General features: G+C 40.8%; 1 protein-coding gene across 9 annotated transcripts in view; it reads left to right on the forward strand.

Moving 5' to 3' along the window:
- Positions 1 to 20,937, forward strand: part of LOC114454074 (solute carrier family 12 member 7-like) — a 70,652-nt gene extending 49,715 nt beyond the window's left edge. For 6 of the 9 annotated variants that reach the window (XM_028434198.1, XM_028434201.1, XM_028434205.1 and 3 more), the window contains 19 exons: positions 86 to 297; positions 410 to 577; positions 1,147 to 1,245; positions 3,713 to 3,770; positions 5,194 to 5,368; positions 5,447 to 5,565; positions 5,734 to 5,832; positions 6,161 to 6,280; positions 9,202 to 9,306; positions 9,606 to 9,774; positions 10,224 to 10,419; positions 10,507 to 10,676; positions 10,810 to 10,941; positions 12,889 to 12,996; positions 13,194 to 13,310; positions 15,006 to 15,181; positions 16,295 to 16,309; positions 17,307 to 17,440; positions 19,501 to 20,937. In XM_028434198.1, coding sequence (XP_028289999.1) covers positions 86 to 297; positions 410 to 577; positions 1,147 to 1,245; positions 3,713 to 3,770; positions 5,194 to 5,368; positions 5,447 to 5,565; positions 5,734 to 5,832; positions 6,161 to 6,280; positions 9,202 to 9,306; positions 9,606 to 9,774; positions 10,224 to 10,419; positions 10,507 to 10,676; positions 10,810 to 10,941; positions 12,889 to 12,996; positions 13,194 to 13,310; positions 15,006 to 15,181; positions 16,295 to 16,309; positions 17,307 to 17,440; positions 19,501 to 19,592 — 2,464 coding nt within the window. In that variant the 3' untranslated portion in view covers positions 19,593 to 20,937. The remainder of the gene's footprint in view (positions 1 to 85; positions 298 to 409; positions 578 to 1,146; positions 1,246 to 3,712; positions 3,771 to 5,193; positions 5,369 to 5,446; positions 5,566 to 5,733; positions 5,833 to 6,160; positions 6,281 to 9,201; positions 9,307 to 9,605; positions 9,775 to 10,223; positions 10,420 to 10,506; positions 10,677 to 10,809; positions 10,942 to 12,888; positions 12,997 to 13,193; positions 13,311 to 15,005; positions 15,182 to 16,294; positions 16,310 to 17,306; positions 17,441 to 19,500) is intronic. The other 3 variants (XM_028434200.1, XM_028434199.1, XM_028434206.1) reach the window with 3 other exon arrangements.
- The last annotated feature ends 49 nt before the right edge of the window (positions 20,938 to 20,986 follow it).

Genomic DNA, 20,986 nt, shown 5'->3' on the forward strand with positions numbered 1-20,986 from the left:
AGAGGTCACCGTAGATTATGAAGAATACCTTTCAGTGCGCAGGGAGAGGATCATGGGTAAAATGTGTTTCTCCTCATCCTCACAGGGTTTGCATGTTGGGAAATCGCACTCTGCAAAACAACAATTTTGATAAGTGCCTCAAAACCGACATTGTCGACAACCTGACTGTCACCACTCGGCTTTGGAAGCTTTTCTGTGATGGAACTGAGACCAACGCCACTTGTAATGAGTACTTTCTGAATAACAATGTAACATTGGTACAAGGCATCCCCGGGCTAACCAGTGGAGTGATTTCTGGTGAGTTTCTTCTCTCCTCCTCCAGAGTATATCATATATGATATATGCATTCTTAAAATGCAGCTGCATTGTTTATATACATTTTCTTGCTTTGTGTTGTTCTTTCCTGAAGAGAACATGTGGTCCCAGTATGGACCGCTAGGCATGTTGGTGGAAAACCAGAAGTTGGAATCCGTCGGGGGAAGCGATCCCGCCCAGGACATTTATCTTCCCTATGTAGCCAATGACATCACCACCTTCTTCACCTTGCTCGTAGGCATCTACTTCCCCTCCGTCACTGGTGAGGCTGTAATATATATATATATATATATATATATATATATATATATATATACATTTTTTTTTTTTTAAATGTCATGATAATGACATCATTTTTAATATTAGACTAGCCTGAATTGTCTCTGGATTTGCATTATATTTGTAGAGTGGCACTTTTTGTACTTTAAAAAGGAAAAAAATGATCTCATTTATGTTATTTTTTATTCTTTTCAATTTTTTTTACTGAGTTCAAAAAGTCATACCCAGTGTTAGCATGCCCAGAGTTAAAGTCAAATAAGGACGTGGTTATTTTCATCTTGTCATCTATACCTGCTTTTTCCTACATATGATAGCAGGGGATGCTGGAGCCTATCCCAGTAGATATAGGGGACAAGGCAGTGTAAAGCCCCTTGGATAGGATGCCAGTCTATCACAGATTTTTCTTTTCCAAAAAAATATTGTTTTGTTATTGTGAGCCCTGTATTGTATATTGTATTGTAACGTGAACTTTGTATATTGTCCCACCCCTATTCGGTACCATGGCAGCACAGTCATGGAAGTTAAAAATCTTGCTGTCACCTCACTTCTCAGGTATCATGGCTGGCTCAAACCGATCAGGGGACTTGAGAGATGCTCAGAAATCCATTCCAGTTGGGACCATCTTGGCGATTGCTACTACTTCCTTCATCTGTATCCTTAATCTAAGCAAGGCCAGGCCTGGTTAATATTTGAATGGTAGGCCACTGAGATTTCCTCGTGCCACTAGTGGTATCTGTCATTGTGGAGGGGCTGATGGCACACTATGCCAGCCTTGCTTCCTTCAGTCTGCTGTGTGTGGAGTGATATAATAGTGCAATGTAAAGCACTTTGAGTGTCTATGAAAAGTGCTATATAAACCCAATGCATTAATTTTATCATTATTAATCCACACACCAAAAGTCAAGCACTAGAGAACATAATGCTGTGTCTTGACCCATGGCTAAATCAGTGAGGATTAACCAGCTACTCACACATTTTTCCCTCAGTGCATGCATCTAAAACCAGCTTTCATGATGCTTTCAGACCAGGATTGTCAAAGCATTGGTCTGTATGGGCAGAGAGAGGATAATATTTCTAACTCCAGTTGCAAACTCGCCAAGACTCGGCAAGTGGACCAAGTTCTGTTTCTTTAATCTGTGCCAGAGTCTTGCTTGTGCATTCAGGCAAGGAAAAACAAGCAGACAAGGGTCTACAAACCTTGGCACAGTTATGAAGAGCTAAAGGGGGCTGGTGTAAATATACTCTAACAGGCTGATTTACTAAGATCTCAGATAAAGGCCACAAAATGTCTTGTGTGCTTAAATGTCGGATAACATTGTATTCTCACTTTTATCTTGTAGTCTAGGGCATGCTTATAATGAATCATTGGGGTGACAGTTGATATCTGTTAGGGAACTCATGATATTACCTCTTTTTTCTCGGATACAGCCAAATTCTGAAATACTTCAGATTCTTCTGCTTTTTTTCAACTAAGTATGCTGAACAAATGTGAAATATGCTTATATTCTGCAATAATTGCAGTATAATATTGCGAATCAACCCTTCCCCCTCAAATTTTTGTCATGTGGTGTGAGCGTTGGTCATGAAAGAATGATGGCTGTCACTTTTGCCCCTCATGTCTTGGAAATTAGTTTAGGGCCTGGTTACTGAAAAACACTTCAGATGGCACTGTGTAGTCACTATTGTTTTAAACACGTGTTTATCATGCCTTTATTCAAAGTTCTTTTACTTAGGAAAGAGCACCTAATGTAAGTAAAAGTACTAAAGCATCACTAGAATGGTGTATGTTCAAAGTTTGATCAAGTTTAAGGCCAGTTTTAAGTGTGTTTTAATAGGATTAGACAAGCACTCACAATTAACATGTTCTGCCATCACATTTGGTGAATCCAAGGTTTGTGACCTGAATGTCATCTAATCAAGCCTGTGCCTGTGTGAGCTGTGTGGTGGGGGAGGAGCTCAGAGCAGCAGCCGCCGCTGCTTTGGAGGACAGTAACTGAGTGATACGAGCTTTCCTGTTTTTAAAACATTACAAACTCTAATAATAGAAGATAAAGTTCATTCTTTTGTCACGAGTCTCTATTGAGAAAAAAGTCACTAAGGGCTCCACAGTTGGAGCGTTCACCAGGATAACGGTAAGGGATGAAACAGGGAGGGGGGAGCATGGTTGTTTGTGTACAAGTTTATTCTACATACTGAAGTTTTAATGCAATTCCTCTGTTTACAATCTCCAGTGTAATGAGTATGCCATGTTCACCTGCTCACTTCCAAGGTCTTTGGTTGAGACATTGTAGGCCTAGTGAATACATAATATAAACAATTGCTTGATTTCTGGGCTTTGACAAATAGGTAGAAACTTCATATTACTGTTTGCATTTTGCATTATTCTTTCCTTTTTTACTTTGGGTTTTCAAAGTCTTGCGACAGTCTTATGACAATTTGTTTTGTAGTAATGGCCAGAAAAGGGTACTGTAAATTATCTTCTATTGTGATATGCCATCCAGTATTAAACATTGTATAAATGAATATACAGTTTCACAAATTTGAAGTGTTTAATGGGAATTAATATAATTGAATCATAGGAAATCCCCATGGTCTGATGATTTGGGAGTGTTGGAGATGAAGGGGTTAATAGATCAAATTGCCCAAAGGGTATCAACTGTTACCCCAGTGATTCATGATAAGCATGCCTAAAACTACCTGAAAGAAGAGAGAGAAAAACAACTTTATCCGACAAAACTAGATTCACCCTTGTGGCTGCTGGACTGTTCTTCTTGCCTTTGCGTCGTCTTCTTCCAACGTTCACTGCAGCCCTTACTGTGCATAAAGCTGTGTCTTTTGAATGTGGTAAATTCATACACAAAAGCAGGCACTGCAAACAGATTTGACAAATTAAATTGCACATGCTGCATTAAGGTATTTGTGTTCCCTTTACCCAATATTTAGCGCACCACAGCTGATCCAGCCACATTGCATATTCATCAGATGCAAACACTCTAAATGGATTGTAGACATTGTGGGTTTATAGATGCCCAGCAAAACATTTTTACAAGCGCAGACCTTTAGTAGATACGCCTCTCAGAGTTGCAGGTGAATTTGTTCTCCTAAACTGCTTTCTCAGACGTAACATGTGTTGTTCTCTTTGGCGCCTGCATTGATGGAGTTCTCCTCCGAGACAAGTAAGTATTACAGTATTCCCTGATCAACAAACTGGGACACCAGTCCTAGCTTTGATTGAGTTAAACTGAGAAAAACGTTCCTGCTTAAAAATGAAATAGCCATCAGTGATATCTCACAAGAAGTAATATGGATTATAATAGGGGCCCTATTATTAGGAATATGAAAGCTACTAATGCTGCGTTCATACCAAACACGTTTCGGGCGCCAAAATTGTGCGTCACGTCCCTAGTTGGACGCTTGTGCTCATTGAATCAGTAAGCTTGTCACCAGTGTCAAAGATGCTCTGGACGCGCATCCAAACAAGTTGGGAAGAGAGCGCGTTTAAGGGGAGGGGCTTCTCTGTTGCCGGTGGTGTTCATACAATGGATGATATTGTGACGATCAGTCATGTTCATAATTCATCCAGTGACTGTAAAGTAATGGGTAACATTGTGTTGAGAAGTCTGTTTCAGGTCGGATGTATTTTGGTGTGACTTAGTGTGTGCACTGGGATGTTAGAGGGCTATAGAGAAGTGTGGGTGAATAAAGTTTGGGACGTGCAGCGGGATCTCTCGACGCTCCTTGAAGCATGTCCACCATATATTGTCTATGTAAACCTGACACTTTCGACGCATTTGGTGTCAACGCGCCATAATAGTTTTAGCACTAGCCACAGTTAGGCTTACCGGAGACTTTCCGAGCTGCACTATTGGGACAACATTTCTGGTGGTCAATCGTGGTAATATCTGTCTAGGCCTGGGCAATATATCCATATTGAAGATATATTGAGTTTTCCACTGGCGATATAGAAAATTACAATATCCCCTATATCAATATTTGTTTTGTTTTATAGCTTATTTTCTATTAATATACTTGTTTTAGCAGTCACTGCTTTTGCTACATCTGAAAACAGCATTAAAAGCACCGTTAGATGGATTGCTGAGTGCGTCCTAACCCTGACTTTCCTCTAAACATGCCACACTACAGAACTCACTCAACCGTGCTGTCCCTTAGAGGAGAAAAATACTAAAGTGGCACATATTATGCAGCTGTTTGTTAATGAATTTGCCTGTGTGGCATTTTTCATTAGCAAATTTAACTGAGAGTTTTCTTTCAGATTTATATCGTGTATCGCCATTTCAAACATAAATATCAAGATTTGAGTTTTGGTCCATATTGCCCAGCCCTACTGTCAACTGCATAACTCTGCCTCTTTTTTTTCACATAGTCCCGTCATCTTTTCAGATATTTTGAAGACGGGGCACTTTTCCCTTTAATCTAATTATGTGCATTAAGACGATTGAAATCTCTATGTTCTTTTGACAAATTACAGAAAATTGTTGCCTAATATATGAAAAGAAGCTCCAAGTCCTTCAATTAACAATCTTACTTCCATCTATTCTTTGAGATTTCATCATTGCTGTATCTATGCTTTATTGTCAGATTCGGAGACTCTGTAAAAGGGAACCTTGTGATCGGCACTCTGTCATGGCCCTCACCCTGGGTGATTGTGATTGGCTCCTTCTTCTCCTGCTGCGGGGCAGGTTTGCAGAGTTTGACTGGCGCTCCTCGTCTGCTGCAGGCTATCGCACGAGATGGAATTGTGCCTTTCTTACAGGTAAAATGTATTTAAACACAGATGGTATGGCCACTTCCTGTAATGCCTAAGCACTCCACTGATTTTGTGCAAGTGCAGGTCTTTGGTCATGGGAAAGCTAATGGAGAACCAACATGGGCCCTGCTGATGACAGCAGGGATTTGTGAGATCGGCATCCTCATTGCCTCCCTGGACTCAGTGGCACCCATTCTCTCAATGTCAGTATCTGCTTTTGAAGATCTTCACATACCCTCTTTTTAACAAAGCTGATTACCAAATGAAACATTCAACCTCCTGAAGCCATTCCCTACAGGCCACAAAGGAAAGGATAGAGATAATGTTTGATTTGTGGAATAATTTTGTTGTTGTTTTTTAATTTCCTGCAGGTTTTTTCTCATGTGCTACCTGTTTGTCAATCTAGCCTGTGCTGTTCAGACTCTGCTAAGAACCCCCAACTGGAGGCCACGGTTCAAGTTCTACCACTGGTAGGGGGAAAAAAAACAAACACATTGGAGAGTTGCATGTCTTTTTGATAACATGGAAGGTAAAAAGAAATGCTAGCCTGCCAGACACTCACCTTATGTGGGCACAATCATGACTAATGAAGACTGTTTCACTCCTATGAGCATGTGCTGAATTAATGATAATTGTGGATTAGTGGAGGACAGGGATGTGCTATTGTTTGCTGGGGCTTTTAAGGATTTTACTTAAATCCTCTTAGCAACTCAAAACTGCTATTGTTTCAAACGCATCGATCGATACAATACAAATCCTAATAATTGTGCTCTCATCTGTTTCTATATTTTTTTTCAGGGCTCTGTCATTCCTGGGAATGAGCTTGTGTCTAGCTCTGATGTTCATTTCATCCTGGTATTATGCCATTGTTGCCATGGCTATCGCTAGCTGCATCTACAAGTACATTGAATACCGAGGGTAAGATGGCCTTTGTGTCTAGCAGATCAGTTTTGAATATAAAAGACACACACACTCACAGCACGGTTCTGTTTTTGGCGGTTGCTTACTCACTAAGGGCCCTATTCTCCAATGCATGTAAGTTGGAAAAGCCATGCAGTTGTGGGGATTGTGGCTGCGTAGTATTCTCCCCCTCCCCTCAAGTGCTACTGCACCCCTTGATCCTAGATCCACGCTCTGTGTGGAGCAGCCCTGAAATGTGGGCATTCCCAGTCAAATCTGGCCGTATGCAATCAGCTGTTTTTAGATGCGTCACACCAGGAAGACTGTCTTTGACAACTCTGATGAAGGCTGTAGTATCAGCCAAAACTGTTAGCAAGGTAAGAAGACATCCTTACCTAATACTTATAGTTTTGTCTGAAAAAAGTATTTAAGTCATCTGCAACACACGCAGCTACCCTCCCTAACCAGTTCCATAGTGCGCTAATCAGTTCCACAGTGTGCACCCAAAACAGATACACCTTTGATGCACACTCACAATAGGGGCCATAGTCTCTTCAGTGTGTCCTTGGCCTTCCCCTGGATTGCCTACCAGAGGGACGTGCCGTAAACATCTCACCAGGGAGCTGTCCAGGAGGCATCCTAATAAGGCAACAGTGCCTCATCTGGTTCTTCTCAATGCGGGAGACCAAGGCAAGGCAAATTTATATTTAAAGCGCATTTCATACACAAGGCAATTCAATGTGCTTTACGTGATGTTCATCAATCTGAGAGACCTGATGGGTTCATACCTGACTAACATCTCACTGATATATTCTGGAACAAACCGATTCACAGATTTATACACCAGCAGCAAAACTTTAAAATCTATTCTGAGGCTGACTGGGAGCCCCTGTAAAGACTTTAAAATTGGAGTAATGTGCTCTTACCTCTTTCTTCTGGTTAATACCTGAGGTGCAGCATTCTGAACCAGCTGTAGCTGCTTAATACTCTTTTCAGGGATTGCTATCAGAAGACCATTACAATTATTCAGTCTGCTGGAGATAAAAGCATGGACCAGCTTCTCCTGATCTTTCTGAGTCATGAAACACTTCACTCTGGAGATGTTCTTTAGGTGGTAGAAGGCTGTTTTTGTAATTAATTTAATCTGACTGCTGAATGTCAGAACTGACTCAATCACAACACCAAGGTTTTGGACTTTGTCTTTAAATTTTAGAGATCGAGAATCAAGATACTCGCTGACAGCAGTCGTCTTTTCCCTGTGATCAAAGACAATCACCTCCATCATGTCATGGTTTAGTTGAAGGAAGTTTTCACTCATCCAGCAGTTTACTTTTTCTAAGTAGTCACACAACATGTCTTTGGGACCATAGTAAACTGGGTTCAGTGATATAGTTGTGTGTCATCTGCTTAGCTCTGATGATCAAACTTAGAGTTCTGTAGAATTTATCCTAAAGAAAGCAAATACATGCTGAACAGAATGGTTCAAAGAACAGAGCCCTGAGGAACCACACAGAATATTGTTATTCAGATTCAATATTTCGTATGCTTACAGAATAACTTTGTTACTCCAAGTAGGACTTAAACCATTGCAGTACTTTTCCATTTAGCCACTCACGTTTGCAATCCCTGCAACAAAATGTTCTGGTCCACAGTGTCAAATGCAGCACTTAGATCCAATAGAATGAGAACAGGAACATTTCCTGACTCAGTGTTCAACCTTATGTCATTTGTCACTTTGATAAGAGCAGTTTCTGTGCTGTGATGAGAACGAAAGCCTGACTATAATGTATCAAATAATCTGTTGAAGGTTCGTAATTAACTCAGTTGGAGGAAAGTTGGTGATCAGTCTATAGTTAGCCACAATGGAGGCATCTGGGGAGGGGGTTGGGTCCAAGACAGACAAAGGCAGACGAGCAGGAACAGGCAGAGGAAGGTCCCAGAAACGGAGACCACAGGAGGCAGAGGCAATCTGGTGAGATTCTCTGTGTTGAGCTCTGAGTAAGCTACGGTCTGGCAATGACTGATGGTTAGGGTGCCGCTTATATGGACTGTTGATTGCCTCCTGCAGCTGGAACTCATCAGCAATCAGGCCACTCACTCACAGCACCACTGAAGATTCAAAAAGAAAAGCAAACAGGGAAAACAGCGCCCCTAAGAGGCGCTAGAGGTGGAGGGCGTGACAGAGTCCTATCAGGCCTTTTTCACCTGTGGGAAAAGACAGGTGCCAACGAGCCAAGTGGAGTGAAGCCGCGGCAGTTGCTGAGGCAAAAACCTGGACGTGGGAGGAGTTTGGTGAGGCCATGGAGAACATCTTCCTGGATGGCTTCGAGGAGGTTGTGGACTACCACTCAGCACCCTGGGAGGTGGAAGCATGGCCCTGTAAACATTATGTATGGTGGGGATGGTGCGCTGTTGACCTCGACTCGTGATGTTGTTTATCAGTGAAAGCAATACTTGGAAGACCTCCTCAGCCTATCCCTTCCCATATTAATTGTTAACAACAAATTGTTTTAGGTTTTGCATTTAATTTCCTTCACTATACTCAAAATGTAATGTAAATATCTAGTTGCTAATACTTGACTACTATGGTAGTTCCAATGACCCAGTACTTATTGGTATTATTCTAAGTCTCAATACCTCTACTGGTAAACATTGTTTTTAACTACATTTTATTTTTCATTGTATTAATATAAATGAAGCAAATGTATAATGTCCTCAATCAAAGCTCACAGGTTCATCAGTTGAAAAAAGTTAATATAGTCAGAGAAAGCTCTAGAAAATGGTTTGTGTGAATGGACTGGAGACCTTAAAATATAATACATCCCCACACATTCATTGTCACTGACCACATGTACTGGAGCAGCATCACCTCTTTATTATTGCTCTCTTTCCAACCTACCTGGTGAACTCATCCTTGGCTCTGTTTTCTGCCTCTTTAGGGCAGAGAAGGAGTGGGGAGATGGGATTAGAGGGCTCTCCCTGAACGCAGCACGCTATGCTCTCATTCGGCTGGAAGAAGCTCCACCACACACTAAGAACTGGCGGTATGTGTGAGACTTGATCCAGACGTATTTATGTTGTGTTGTGTGTTTTCAGGATAAATAATAAAGATTAATATTATACAACAATAAGGCTAAAATCGCTCACCTCCTCTTCTACTCTACTTGAAAAAGTAGGGAGTATTCACAGAGGTGTGCAGTGGTGAGGTTGCTTCTTTTATCAGTTTGCTCTTTTTGAACTAGAATCCTTCACAGGAAAGTGTTTGTTTTAATAATACAATAATAAATGCTAATCAAAAGTTTGGATTGACAGTGTTTGACCCTGTTCCTTGCTTTGTTTTTAGGCCTCAGTTATTGGTGCTTCTGAATCTGGACTCTGATCAAGGCGTCAAACACCCTCGCCTGCTGTCTTTAACCACTCAGCTAAAGGCTGGAAAAGGCCTTACCATTGTCGCGAATGTTCTTGAAGGAACATACCTCACTAAAGACACAGACTCCAAGAAGGCTGAGCAGGTGCTCACCCGCTTTGTGTGTAAATGAAGGTCAACAACATACAATGCTGGTTTACCCTTCCATAGGGAAGGCTGATGACGTCCACAGTTAAGCAAAAATAATAGAATTTAAATATTTAAACATGCATATCTGTCATGCAAAGATTACACTCTGTACAGTGTTAACATCTGACAACGTATTAAGACATGGGGGAAAAAACAAGACAATGTTTCTGCTGTAGTCACTCATCCAGTTACATGAAGCATGGATTCCTTGTACCTTTTTCAAACCATAAGAACAGACAGTGATGGTCGTAGAAGATAGGTAAAAGATGGATAAATACGGCACCAAGCAGAAACTCTTCATTAGAAAAAAATAAGCAGCTTTTCAGTGTGTGCTGTCTGAGGCCAAATTCAGTTTACTTCTGCTCATTTCCTCGTCATATTGCTGATGAATACGTTCCTCTCTAGAACATCAAGTCTGCTATGTCAGCAGAGCGCACCAAGGGGTTCTGTCACGTTGTGGTGTCTTCAAACCTCCGCGATGGTGTGTCCCACCTCATTCAGTCTGCAGGTCTAGGAGGCATGAAACACAATACAGTGTTGATGGCTTGGCCTGGGACCTGGAAGCAGTCAAATGACCCGCAGTCATGGAAGAACTTCATAGGTATAGTGCTGGAGACACGATAGAGAGCATATGGCAGGAACAGTAGATTTTGTGATTGTTCTTAAGTTGATCCTTGGTGTTCTCCAGAGACGATACGAGAGACCACAGCAGCACATCAGGCCTTACTTGTAGCCAAGAATGTGGACAGTTTTCCCAACAACCAGGACCGTCTCGGTGAGGGCACTATAGATGTGTGGTGGGTGGTTCATGATGGAGGCATGCTAATGCTCCTGCCGTTTCTGCTGAGACAACACAAGGTATGTTTTTGTGTCTTTTCTCCGCTCTCATCCACACAGTCCCACAGAATATTTTTGCCTCTCTGCTTTTGAATGGTTCCGCCTCTTGTTTCTACTCTCCCTTTTAACCTTATCTTTACTTTCCCCTCTGCAGGTTTGGAAGAAATGTAAAATGCGCATCTTTACCGTGGCTCAAATGGATGACAATAGCATCCAAATGAAGAAAGATCTCCAGATGTTCCTGTATCACCTGCGACTCGATGCTGAAGTAGAAGTAGTAGAGATGGTGAGGTTTTGATCTCCACTCCTCACAGTCTGTATATACACTATTTTATTGAGAAGTATCAATAAACCTGTCCAAGTAAAAATATGAACTCAAGTACTTCCATATCACAGGTGAATCAGATACTGATAATGTTAAATAAATCATTGTGCAATCAGCACCTCCAGAAATTAAGTATGCAAATTCAGCCAATCCCTGCAAATTCTGCGTGGCCCCACAATTATGATTAAGCACCGCAACATTTCCGCAATTTTGAGCAATATGGCTAAGCCCAGAGTGCAGTGATGTTGATAGGTTTTCAATGTAGTGAGTCCCCGGGACCCACAGGTGGTGATTTGAGTGGGTCCCCAATAAAAAAAAACATATTCTTTATATTTCTTATATTCCTTAAATTATAGTGTCAGACTCTCTTAATGGTGGTATGATATGGCTATAATTAGCAGATATTCATGTATGTTCAAAATGTATCTGAAATTAAACAAATACAATTTCAAATCTGAAAAGTTTATTGCACAACTGTCACAGTGGCAGGTTGTATTGCACTTTTGTAGCAACACAAAAGAGCACCAAAATAAATGACTAAAATTCAAATGAAAACAAAACATTCTCATCACCATGACCAGAGTCAAAAAATAAATTGTCACCAAAATAAGACCAAAATCTTTTTGTCTGAAGATCAACTAAATCAAATGAACTGAGTCAATCACTATGAAACTTATAGCACAAAAATGTAACTTAACTAACACAGTGCAATGTCTGTTGGGCAAAATAAAATGATGCAGATACGTTTGTGGTGTATTGTAAGCAGCTAGTTTACTGGCTGATTGTTGTTGTAGCGGCTAAACTAGCATGTACTCAAGGCGATCATGTCTGCGCTGATTTAATGCGTAAAAGGGTCAGCTGACGGCTAGGTTTCTTTTGCTAGTTACTGTGATTTTAAACATAAGTTGATGCTGACAATGTATCTAACCTAGCAACATCACTGCTTACTACTAAGAAGTTTGTATCTTTCACTTAGGGCCCTAAAATCTGTTTTATTTTTTTCCAAATTTCGTTTTACTTTTTCCCAAATTCTGTGTTTTTTAAAAGAAAAGATTAGTTTTTAAATTCTGTGAGAATGAAATAAATACTAATAAATACAAAAAAAAAAATCATAATTAAACAAAAAATGATGTCAAAAATTAAGGGAGATACAATTAAAAGGTAGATATAAGTTGTAGTGACATCGATTATTCTAATAGCTCCTTTTTAATTATTTATATGTCATATAAAGATGTATGAGAACAGCATTAATGTCACCATATTTCCTCTCAGGGATCAATGATTTACTGAATCTGATCAGGTTTAATGATTAAGTTTTGATCAATTTAGTTTAAATCAACCTAATTTAAATGATCCTATCTTCTGTAGCTCTGATGAGAAATTGTTAGAATGTAACATTCTAATAACGTAGTTCCAACTGACTTTTATTTTGTAAACCGGAAGTTCCCACTGAACCTGTTGTACTTGAGGTAGCTTGCTGACTGTAAATAAGTAGCTACAAGACACGGACAAAGAGTTATTTTTAGTTAACCAGGCACAACACTTCAAACACTGAGCAGGTGAAGATGATTTAAGCTGATCACGTTCTCACGGAGCACCGCCGGACGGAGCTTTCTGCTACTTGATTGAAATTGTACTCAAGTACAAGTAAGTCATACATAAAATACTCAGGTACAAGTAAAAAGAAGCTCAATTTAATATTACTCAAAGGAAAAGTTACTCGTTACTTTCACCTCCCAAGTTTATTTTTGGTAATAAATCTCGCTTCGGTTCTCTTGCATACAGTAAACATCTCACGTGTTAACCTAAACAGACCTGTATACAAACGCACACATTAAAGTCAATACATATTAAAGTAATTGTCATGACGATGAGTCATGTTGGTGGTGCTGTTTCTTTTCTTTACAGCATGATAATGACATCTCAGCCTTCACCTACGAAAAGACGCTGGTAATGGAACAGAGGTCCCAGATGCTGAAACAGATGCAGCTTTCCAGAACTGAGAGAGAGAGAGAGGTGAGGTCTATGTTATTACTTTAAATCTGATCATTTTCTAATCCATGCATTCAAGATTTCAGAGCATCTGCTCAAATCGTTCTGTGTTTTTCTAATGGCCAATAAGTGTAATAAGAGTGGGGGGTGTTAACCCATATAATGCCTGGTCCCTGTCGTCCTAATCCACAATCCTCCCTGGTCCACGTTGCATTACTCAGATTCAGAGTATCACTGATGAATCTCGAAACTCCATCCGGAGGAAGAACCAGACTGCTGATGAGAGCAGCAACCTAAGCCAGCAGTCCTCACAGATGGAGGATACACAGGAGGACGAGGTAGCTGACATCGTCATTTTTTTTATCACCCCATCATCCCTCAGCTCCAGAAACCCTAGATTGTCTTCACAAAACTGTACTATTTTTTTGTGAAAATTAACCCATGGCAGCCTGAGACCACTGCTCTCCCTTTGTCATCCCAACCCCCTCCTCAGTTTTCTGAAATGCCTTTTCGACCAAAACGGCCGAATGTTCGTGCGGTGCCATTTAGTGCGTAGGTAGCTCTAATCCTTTTTTTCTAAGAACCTTAAGTTGGAGCCACGTCCTTGCGTCACCGTTAGCCGTCAGTACATCACTGCATACTTAGCGGTTTACCCAACAACCCCTCACGCCATGATGAAGCCCAGGCATTTGTCTGAATGCTACTGATGACCCAACATGAAGATTCAGGGGCAAACAACGCTACCCATTTTCAGTGTAGTCACAGGAAACCGAGACAACGTTTGAGAACACAGGTAACAATGTCCTAGCCTTTGCTAAGCTACTCACCTTCCACTGTGCTTGCATTAAGTACACAGCAGACAAAAGCAATGAGTTGATTTTGATATGTTTATCATTATAGATCGTCTTAAGGCTGACTGCCTGGTCCGTGATCGCCCTGCTGGTGGGACTCAATAGATTTCAGCACAAGTTTATGCAAAAACTTCTGTGTGTTCTGGTGTCATTCCATTCCATCTGCAATCAGACCACTTTATGTGTGACTGAAGAGATGCTGTTCTATGTAAATAAACATGTGTTTGTGTGTTCTCTTCATCGTGTTGTTCAACTTGCATTTGGTGCTGTTATTAATGCTCAAGGACACACCTTATTGACATCAACATTTGTTCTATATCCACCGCTGCGGTTTGATTTGTTTCAAGAAATTGTTTGTGTCGAGGTAATCACAATTACATTATTCTACTCCTTAGAACAGTATTGCATGAACTTTACATTCCCATAAATGTATGAAAATCAACAATACAAATCTAATAGTATGTGCTCCAGCATAGCAGTTTATTTATCTAGCTTGTGGCAAAAAAAAAAAACCCAACACGCATGCTGCAGATGTTTGAAACCAAGAACGTGTTCATGAAAAGAGCAACTGAATACTTATACAAATGTGTGTATGCATTAGTAATCATCATAATGTATTGGATTTTTCATAGACACTCAAAGAATTTTACATTGATGTGCAGAGAAGCGAGGCTACCATGGTGCACCAACGGTCCCTCCGACCACCACCAACACTTAAACACATTCATACTAGGCAATGTGGGGAGGTGTCTTACCTAAGGTCACAATGAGCGACTGCCATCCCACTGTGGCACCTGGAAATCTCAGTGGTCTCAAACTACTAACCAGGCCTGGCCTGCTTAGCTTCTGAGATCTGATGAGATTGTGCAATAACAGGCAGGTATAGCCATGGAACAAAGGACAAAGTCCCTGTAGAATATAGTCGAAATATGCATATCTTATCACAAATAACTTTATTTACACAAAGTAAAAATTATAGGTTCCAAACTCAAACTGCAATTCAGAAACTTCATCCGGTGCAGCACCGTGACTGTCTGAAACTGTCCCTCAGTTTGATAAACTGTACCCATTTTGTCTGTCAAAGAAATACAAAACTTTACATCTCCAGTTACTCTTCTGCTTCAATTCTACGATAACACTTTAATCTCCTTCTCCTGCACTGAAACTCCTTTTGTTATCCAGGCCCAGCTAATCCATGACAGGAACACTGCCTCTCATGCTGCAGTCAATGACAAGGTTGACAGTGGGCCTGAGCATGTTCACATGACCTGGACAAAGGACAAGTTCTTCACAGAGCGCAATCGGAACCGCGATTTCAATACTAACATGGCGATGCGGGACCTCTTCAACATGAAACCGTAAGTATATATTTGGAACCCTGCACATTTGAAACGTGGATATCCAGTTTGAAAACACTGTTCTTGCATAGTGAGAAATGTCTGCCAATTTAGCAGTTTCTGTCAATGTTGCAAAGCAGGGGTCCCCAATCCTGGTCCTCAAGGGCCATTATCCAGCATGTTTTAGATGTTTCCCTCTTCCAACACACCTGATTCAAATGATAAACTCATCATCAAGCTCTGCAGAAGCCTGATGACGATCCTGGCCATTTCAATCAGGTGTGTTGGAAGAGGGAAACATCTAAAACATGCTGGATAGTGGCCCTTGAGGACCAGGATTGGGGACCCCTGTCGCAAAGTGTTTGAGCGGAGTGAAGCGGGACCTGACCATGAATCCCTGCATCTTTTGAGCTGAGCAGGGAGGAGTGGGACAGCTGTTTGCATGATGTGAACCAGCTGCATTTTGTCTGAGCGCATGTGCGTGTTCACCTTTTGCCTTTTTAGCTGCAGTGCATGGCCAGACCATGGCCAACATCATTATAAAAGACTAACTGTTTCACCCCATGCTTATGATAGTGACGCAGAAACAATTATTAGCTTTCTTTAAAGGCATAGTTAATATTTCCACCTGGTTTCTTCTTGGACAGTGAGTCCTTGAGTCACTGATCTCCATCTCCAATCCGGTTTTCACTGGCCCATGGTCTGAATCGACCCTGTTCATGAATTATCCTTCATTGGGCGAACACACAGAAACCCGTCCACCTTAATTGGACTCCAGTGTAGCCATCATACCTTTTTTTTGTTTCCTTGGGTATTAATGACAGAGTTATTTTTATGATAACTGTTTTTTTTTTTTCATTCTTATATGATTGATTGAATTTGAAAACCTCAGAATGATTGTTTGAGCCTATCCAACCAAAACATGAATTCCAGTCAATAACTGAACTGAATGTTCTGGGAAGCGGTTGAAGTCTGGCAGCCCAGAGTTGGAGCTGATCTCTACCTTACAATTAATGACAATACATTGTTCTTATCAAATAGGTTGATATATCCGAGTTGATTGGGACTGTGCAGAGGCATGGTGAAAGCATCTAAGCCTGTTTCTGTTGTTTTGTTTCGTTTTCCTCCATCTAGAGAGTGGGAGAGCCTGTAAGTCGCATTCTATTTACCTAAGTCCTTTTGTGTAGTGCTTCTGTATCATGTCCTTTGTGATTTTGCTTATGTGTGTATCTGTCCTCACCCAAACTGTTGGAATATTGGGGAGAATTTTTGTTTTCCTTTAAGTTGGCTTTCTAAAAACATGTGACTTGGACTAAGACCTTAACCTGTGCTGCTGTGTATAAACGAAAGAACTCTGTGCTTTGTCTTGTTTAACCACCTTCATGTAATTTAGCTTCTGGCTGCTTTGCCGACTCCTAGTGATGAAGAGGGAACATTAGGCAGAAAACAGAATTTTTTTTTTTTTCTGATTAAATGGTAAAAATAAAAATACAGGATGTTTCTACATGGTAAAAACTCAAGTGAAAAGCATCACTCCATTTTGAAGGTGTGTTCTGTTCTAACATGTGATCTCTTCATCCAAGCATGCATGTCCACCTAAACTCTAGTGTCTGCTTGAAGCTCAGTACACTGTCCACAGCAGACTGTGTTTCCTTTGTGTTTGTGTTTTCAACTGAGTGAGCTTTTCATCTAGATCTCGCAGATTACCACAGCTGCTTGGACCATCTTGGAGATTTCTTCAAAAAATGTCAACCGTTAATCTCAGAAATGTGGAAGACTCTCGGAAACTCCAAATAAGTCAATTTGCTTTAATAATTAAAAAAAAAAACAAACAGATAATCAGGTTCTGATTGAAAGAGATTGTTCTACACTATAAAGTCTTATTGGGAAAGCTCACTGGAGGATTTTATCACCTTGTAACATTCTCAGAGACACTTAGACATGCCCCAGCTCATAATGTCATATGCAAAACTGCTGACAATCACTGTCGTCTGTGTCTGTCGGGAAGAACAGTTGCTGCTCAGTTAGCATTACACCTGTAATCCCCAGAGTGTCATAGAGGAAAAGCTCTGAAACAAAATAATATTAGTGTGATCCTAGTGTGATCCTCACTGCTGCTTCTTCTCCTCACTTTCTCTGGAACCAGGAACCAGTCGAATGTGCGCCGCATGCACACGGCTGTGAAGCTTAATGAGGTGGTGGTTAACAAGTCACAGGGGGCTCATTTGGTTCTTCTCAACATGCCCGGACCACCACGGAGCCGAGGAGGAGACGAAAACTGTATCCTTATGGCATCGAAACTGTCACTGTTACCTCTTTACGCCCAGAAAGGTGAAATCAGTCTCTGCACCATGATGCAGCTGTGGATGATTCTGCATGATTCAGGTGGTATGAACTGTACATCTGACCTTTGAGTGTCACTCCTTGACTGAATGTGACTGTATGTAAAGCACAGGTAGTAAACTTACATGTAGAGGGATGAGGGAACAGGATTGCTGACTAATTAGAAGTATATCTAAACAGAACTGATATTAATATTTGAACAAAGTACAAAACAGAAAATTCCAGGAACAAAATAAAGCACCAGTAGAAACATAAAGAAAAACAAAAAAAAACATCAGAAACATGGAGTAAGTGCAATCACTGTAAATGAGGAAAACACATCAAAGGAAAACACATCAAAGCAATCTAACATCAAACATATGGTATGCAAACAGTCTTTCAAGGGGTTTCAAAGGGTTTCACCTGGGACAGCGAGGGAGAGAGATCAGCACGTGCATTCTGCACTTAACGAGCATAGGGCAGGATCAACAAAGACTCCATAGTGACACGACAACCGTTAGGCCCTGTTTACACGAGAATGTTTTCTAGTCAAAACGCAAACGTTTTTGTTGTATTTTGGTGGTCCATTTACACGGCAATGGCGTTTTGGTGCTTAAAAACAGAACTTTCAAAAAGTGGCGTTCCTCATCGTCTCCTTGTAAAGAGGGAACAACTTAGGTTTATTTAATAGCCACTCTTTCTGCATACAGCTGTAAACATGACAAGCAGCTTCATGTGATGCTGCACGCTACGCACCGGTTTACCGCTGCAACACACACAACTCGGCAACCTGCTCTCTACATATGTGTGTAGGGGGACAGGGTGTTTTAGGAATGATAATTTTAATTAGTATTATTATTACATTATCATTTTGCTGAGGTGCCATCTGAGATATAGTTATAGAATTGGATATTACTGAATGAACCAGGGACAAATAGTTAAGTTTGAGCATTTATGAATTAATCAACATTTCTTAATCAAATGTGTCGGTCAGTACTTTAGTACCTTGACTTACGATGAAAAGAGGCTTTTGTTCTTAGATAAAGTCTAATAAAAGAAAACACTGTGATAAAGAAAGAAATCTAAAAATGCATCGCAACCGGCGCCCGCCAAAATCCAAAGAATTTAGTGGTTTAAGCGTTCCTAATGGTCAACGTTCTTGTGGCAGCAAATCAGACTGCTTTTGGGTGTTAACAGAAAGGAAATGGCATGTTAGGAATATAACAACTGGCAAAGAAATAGCTGGCTTATTCTAAAAACATGTTCTCATATTCGACACTGACCTTGTTATTTTGCTCGAGCCTGTTAAGCTTGAATGTCATGTGATATATTGTAAGTAGCCTGAAGCAAAATGTGTCTTTCAGGTTGAGGAGCCACCAGAGCTCAATAGAACAATAAATCTAAGATTGTTTCCTCGAGAAAAAGATGTGAAAGGTTGAAATTGCTCCTCAAAAGTTTGTTTAGATCTCCACTATAAACACTCTTTATTGAAATTGTCTGAATAGTTTAGCTCATTGCATTGTGGGATGTGGAGTCCCGTAGACAGATGCATAAAAGTGTATTTACTTCATTCTTATCTCCCAAAACACTGCCAAAGTGACTTCCCAATACATTTTCGGAGTTTTCAAGGATAAAAAGTTGTGGTAAAACCCAAAACCATCTGAATCCAGTTGAAATTGAAAGTACGAGATCACATGTGAATTACTGTCCTACTTGTCTGGCACAGAAACAAAAGAAATATCAATAAGACTGAATGAAATACACTTGTGTAAATCTGTTTACAGGACTACACATACCACAATGCAATGTGCAAAACTTTCCTGAAAATGTCAATGAGTGAAAATCAGTGTCCAGTGGAGATCGAAACAAACTTTTGAGTCGCAACTTTAACCTTTTCAACTGTTTCTCAGAGTGAAATGAAAAGTCACAGTGCAGATGAGGAGGAGTTTACTCAGCTGAGGTGATTGCCATGTTTCATTAATAATTGTGTGGATCAAACTTTGACTGTGGCCTGTCAGACATGGAGTTTTTGGAGGTCCTTCTCGAGGGATTGAACCGGGTACTGCTGGTGCGAGGTGGCGGCCGTGAAGTCATCACGATCTATTCCTAAGAAACTTGAAACTCTCACTCCCCACCTTTCACACCTGAGTGTGTGGACACTGCTTGATGGGCATTTTCAAGAAAAGCTGCCTATTGGTTAAAAGGTGAGGTTTGTTTAAAGGTGGGACCTCTTGCGGTTGATGGACAGCATGCTGAAGGACAGCTGGGTGAGGAGAAACTGTTTAACGAGCTGAGTGTGTCCACACCAGGCATCAAACTCTCTGGACATGGGGCATAGAGACACCTTATACCTTGATTTTACTGTGACATCTGTCCCTCCATCCTTTCTTTTTCTTCTGTCCATCCTATATGGATCACTGTCCCTGTGAAATGCTGTAAAGAGATGTTGTTGACTAGGAGGTGTGGCTTTAACTGGAAGTGTAAGGGAGCACGTGGTATTTGCATGCCACCACACACATACACATTTATTTAACTCTGTCTGACAGCATATAGACAACTTTATTGAATATTGGGTTCCCTTCCTTACTCAGTGACTTCAGACCCGAAATCATTAGCGTAACGCACCGCACATACAGAGTTTGGCCAGTTTTTCCTGTAGTTGCAGCCCTGTTGACTTTTCACAACAGCAATTAAAGTGCTTCTGTGCACCACTGAGATGCAGACCTTCAAACTGTGCAGTAAACATTGCTTATACAATCCTTAACCAAGTAAAGATTGGTTGGCTTTTAACCCCGTATTGAGTGCAAGAAGAGTTATGTAGGAAGAAATAAGTGCCAAATGACTTCAGAGAAACGTATTATTTTCATGGAGTGTGTTCAGAGCTCTGTTGTACTTCCACAGATTCTTTGCACACATACTATTGTGAATGCAACCGATGATAAGTTCCTGGGCAGGGAGAGTGTGACCTCCAGCTTGCCAGTCACGCAGCATGTGTATTTTTGGTGTTTTATTGATCAAGAGTAATGGTAGCCCTGCCCTTTGTGTTTGTTCTCACTGATCTTTTGTAATTGTACATGTTTATATTGAGCTGAACAGAGAAGTAGGAGGGTTGGTTTGTTCCCCACAGAATGGAAGGAAAGAGGGGAGCTCCTCACTGACTGAAAAAGAAAACTTCCGATGTTTTATTTGTTGCAATTGTGAAGATAATTTTAAAGAGCTTTGTAGCGTTAGCTGTGCATGAACAACATGCATGTCAGTGATCAGAGGATGCTAAGTGAAATAAGAGTAAAGATCCAGCAGGTCAACTGTGTATTCTACCTCAAGGAGTGTCTAAGGCTTGTCTCACAAAATGGGCACAATCACGAGACGGTCTTTAGCTAGGGGAGAGGAGCGGCCGAGTGTGTTTTGCTGTGGGTGTGTCTGTAGCAATTAGCCCTGTAATCTGTATCTGTGCCTCTGGGTGAATAATAAAATGCTAAAATGAGCCAAGTGTCAGCCAGCCTC

Source organism: Gouania willdenowi, chromosome 20 (assembly GCF_900634775.1).
Source record: "Gouania willdenowi chromosome 20, fGouWil2.1, whole genome shotgun sequence".
NCBI classification, from domain to species: domain Eukaryota; kingdom Metazoa; phylum Chordata; class Actinopteri; order Blenniiformes; family Gobiesocidae; genus Gouania; species Gouania willdenowi.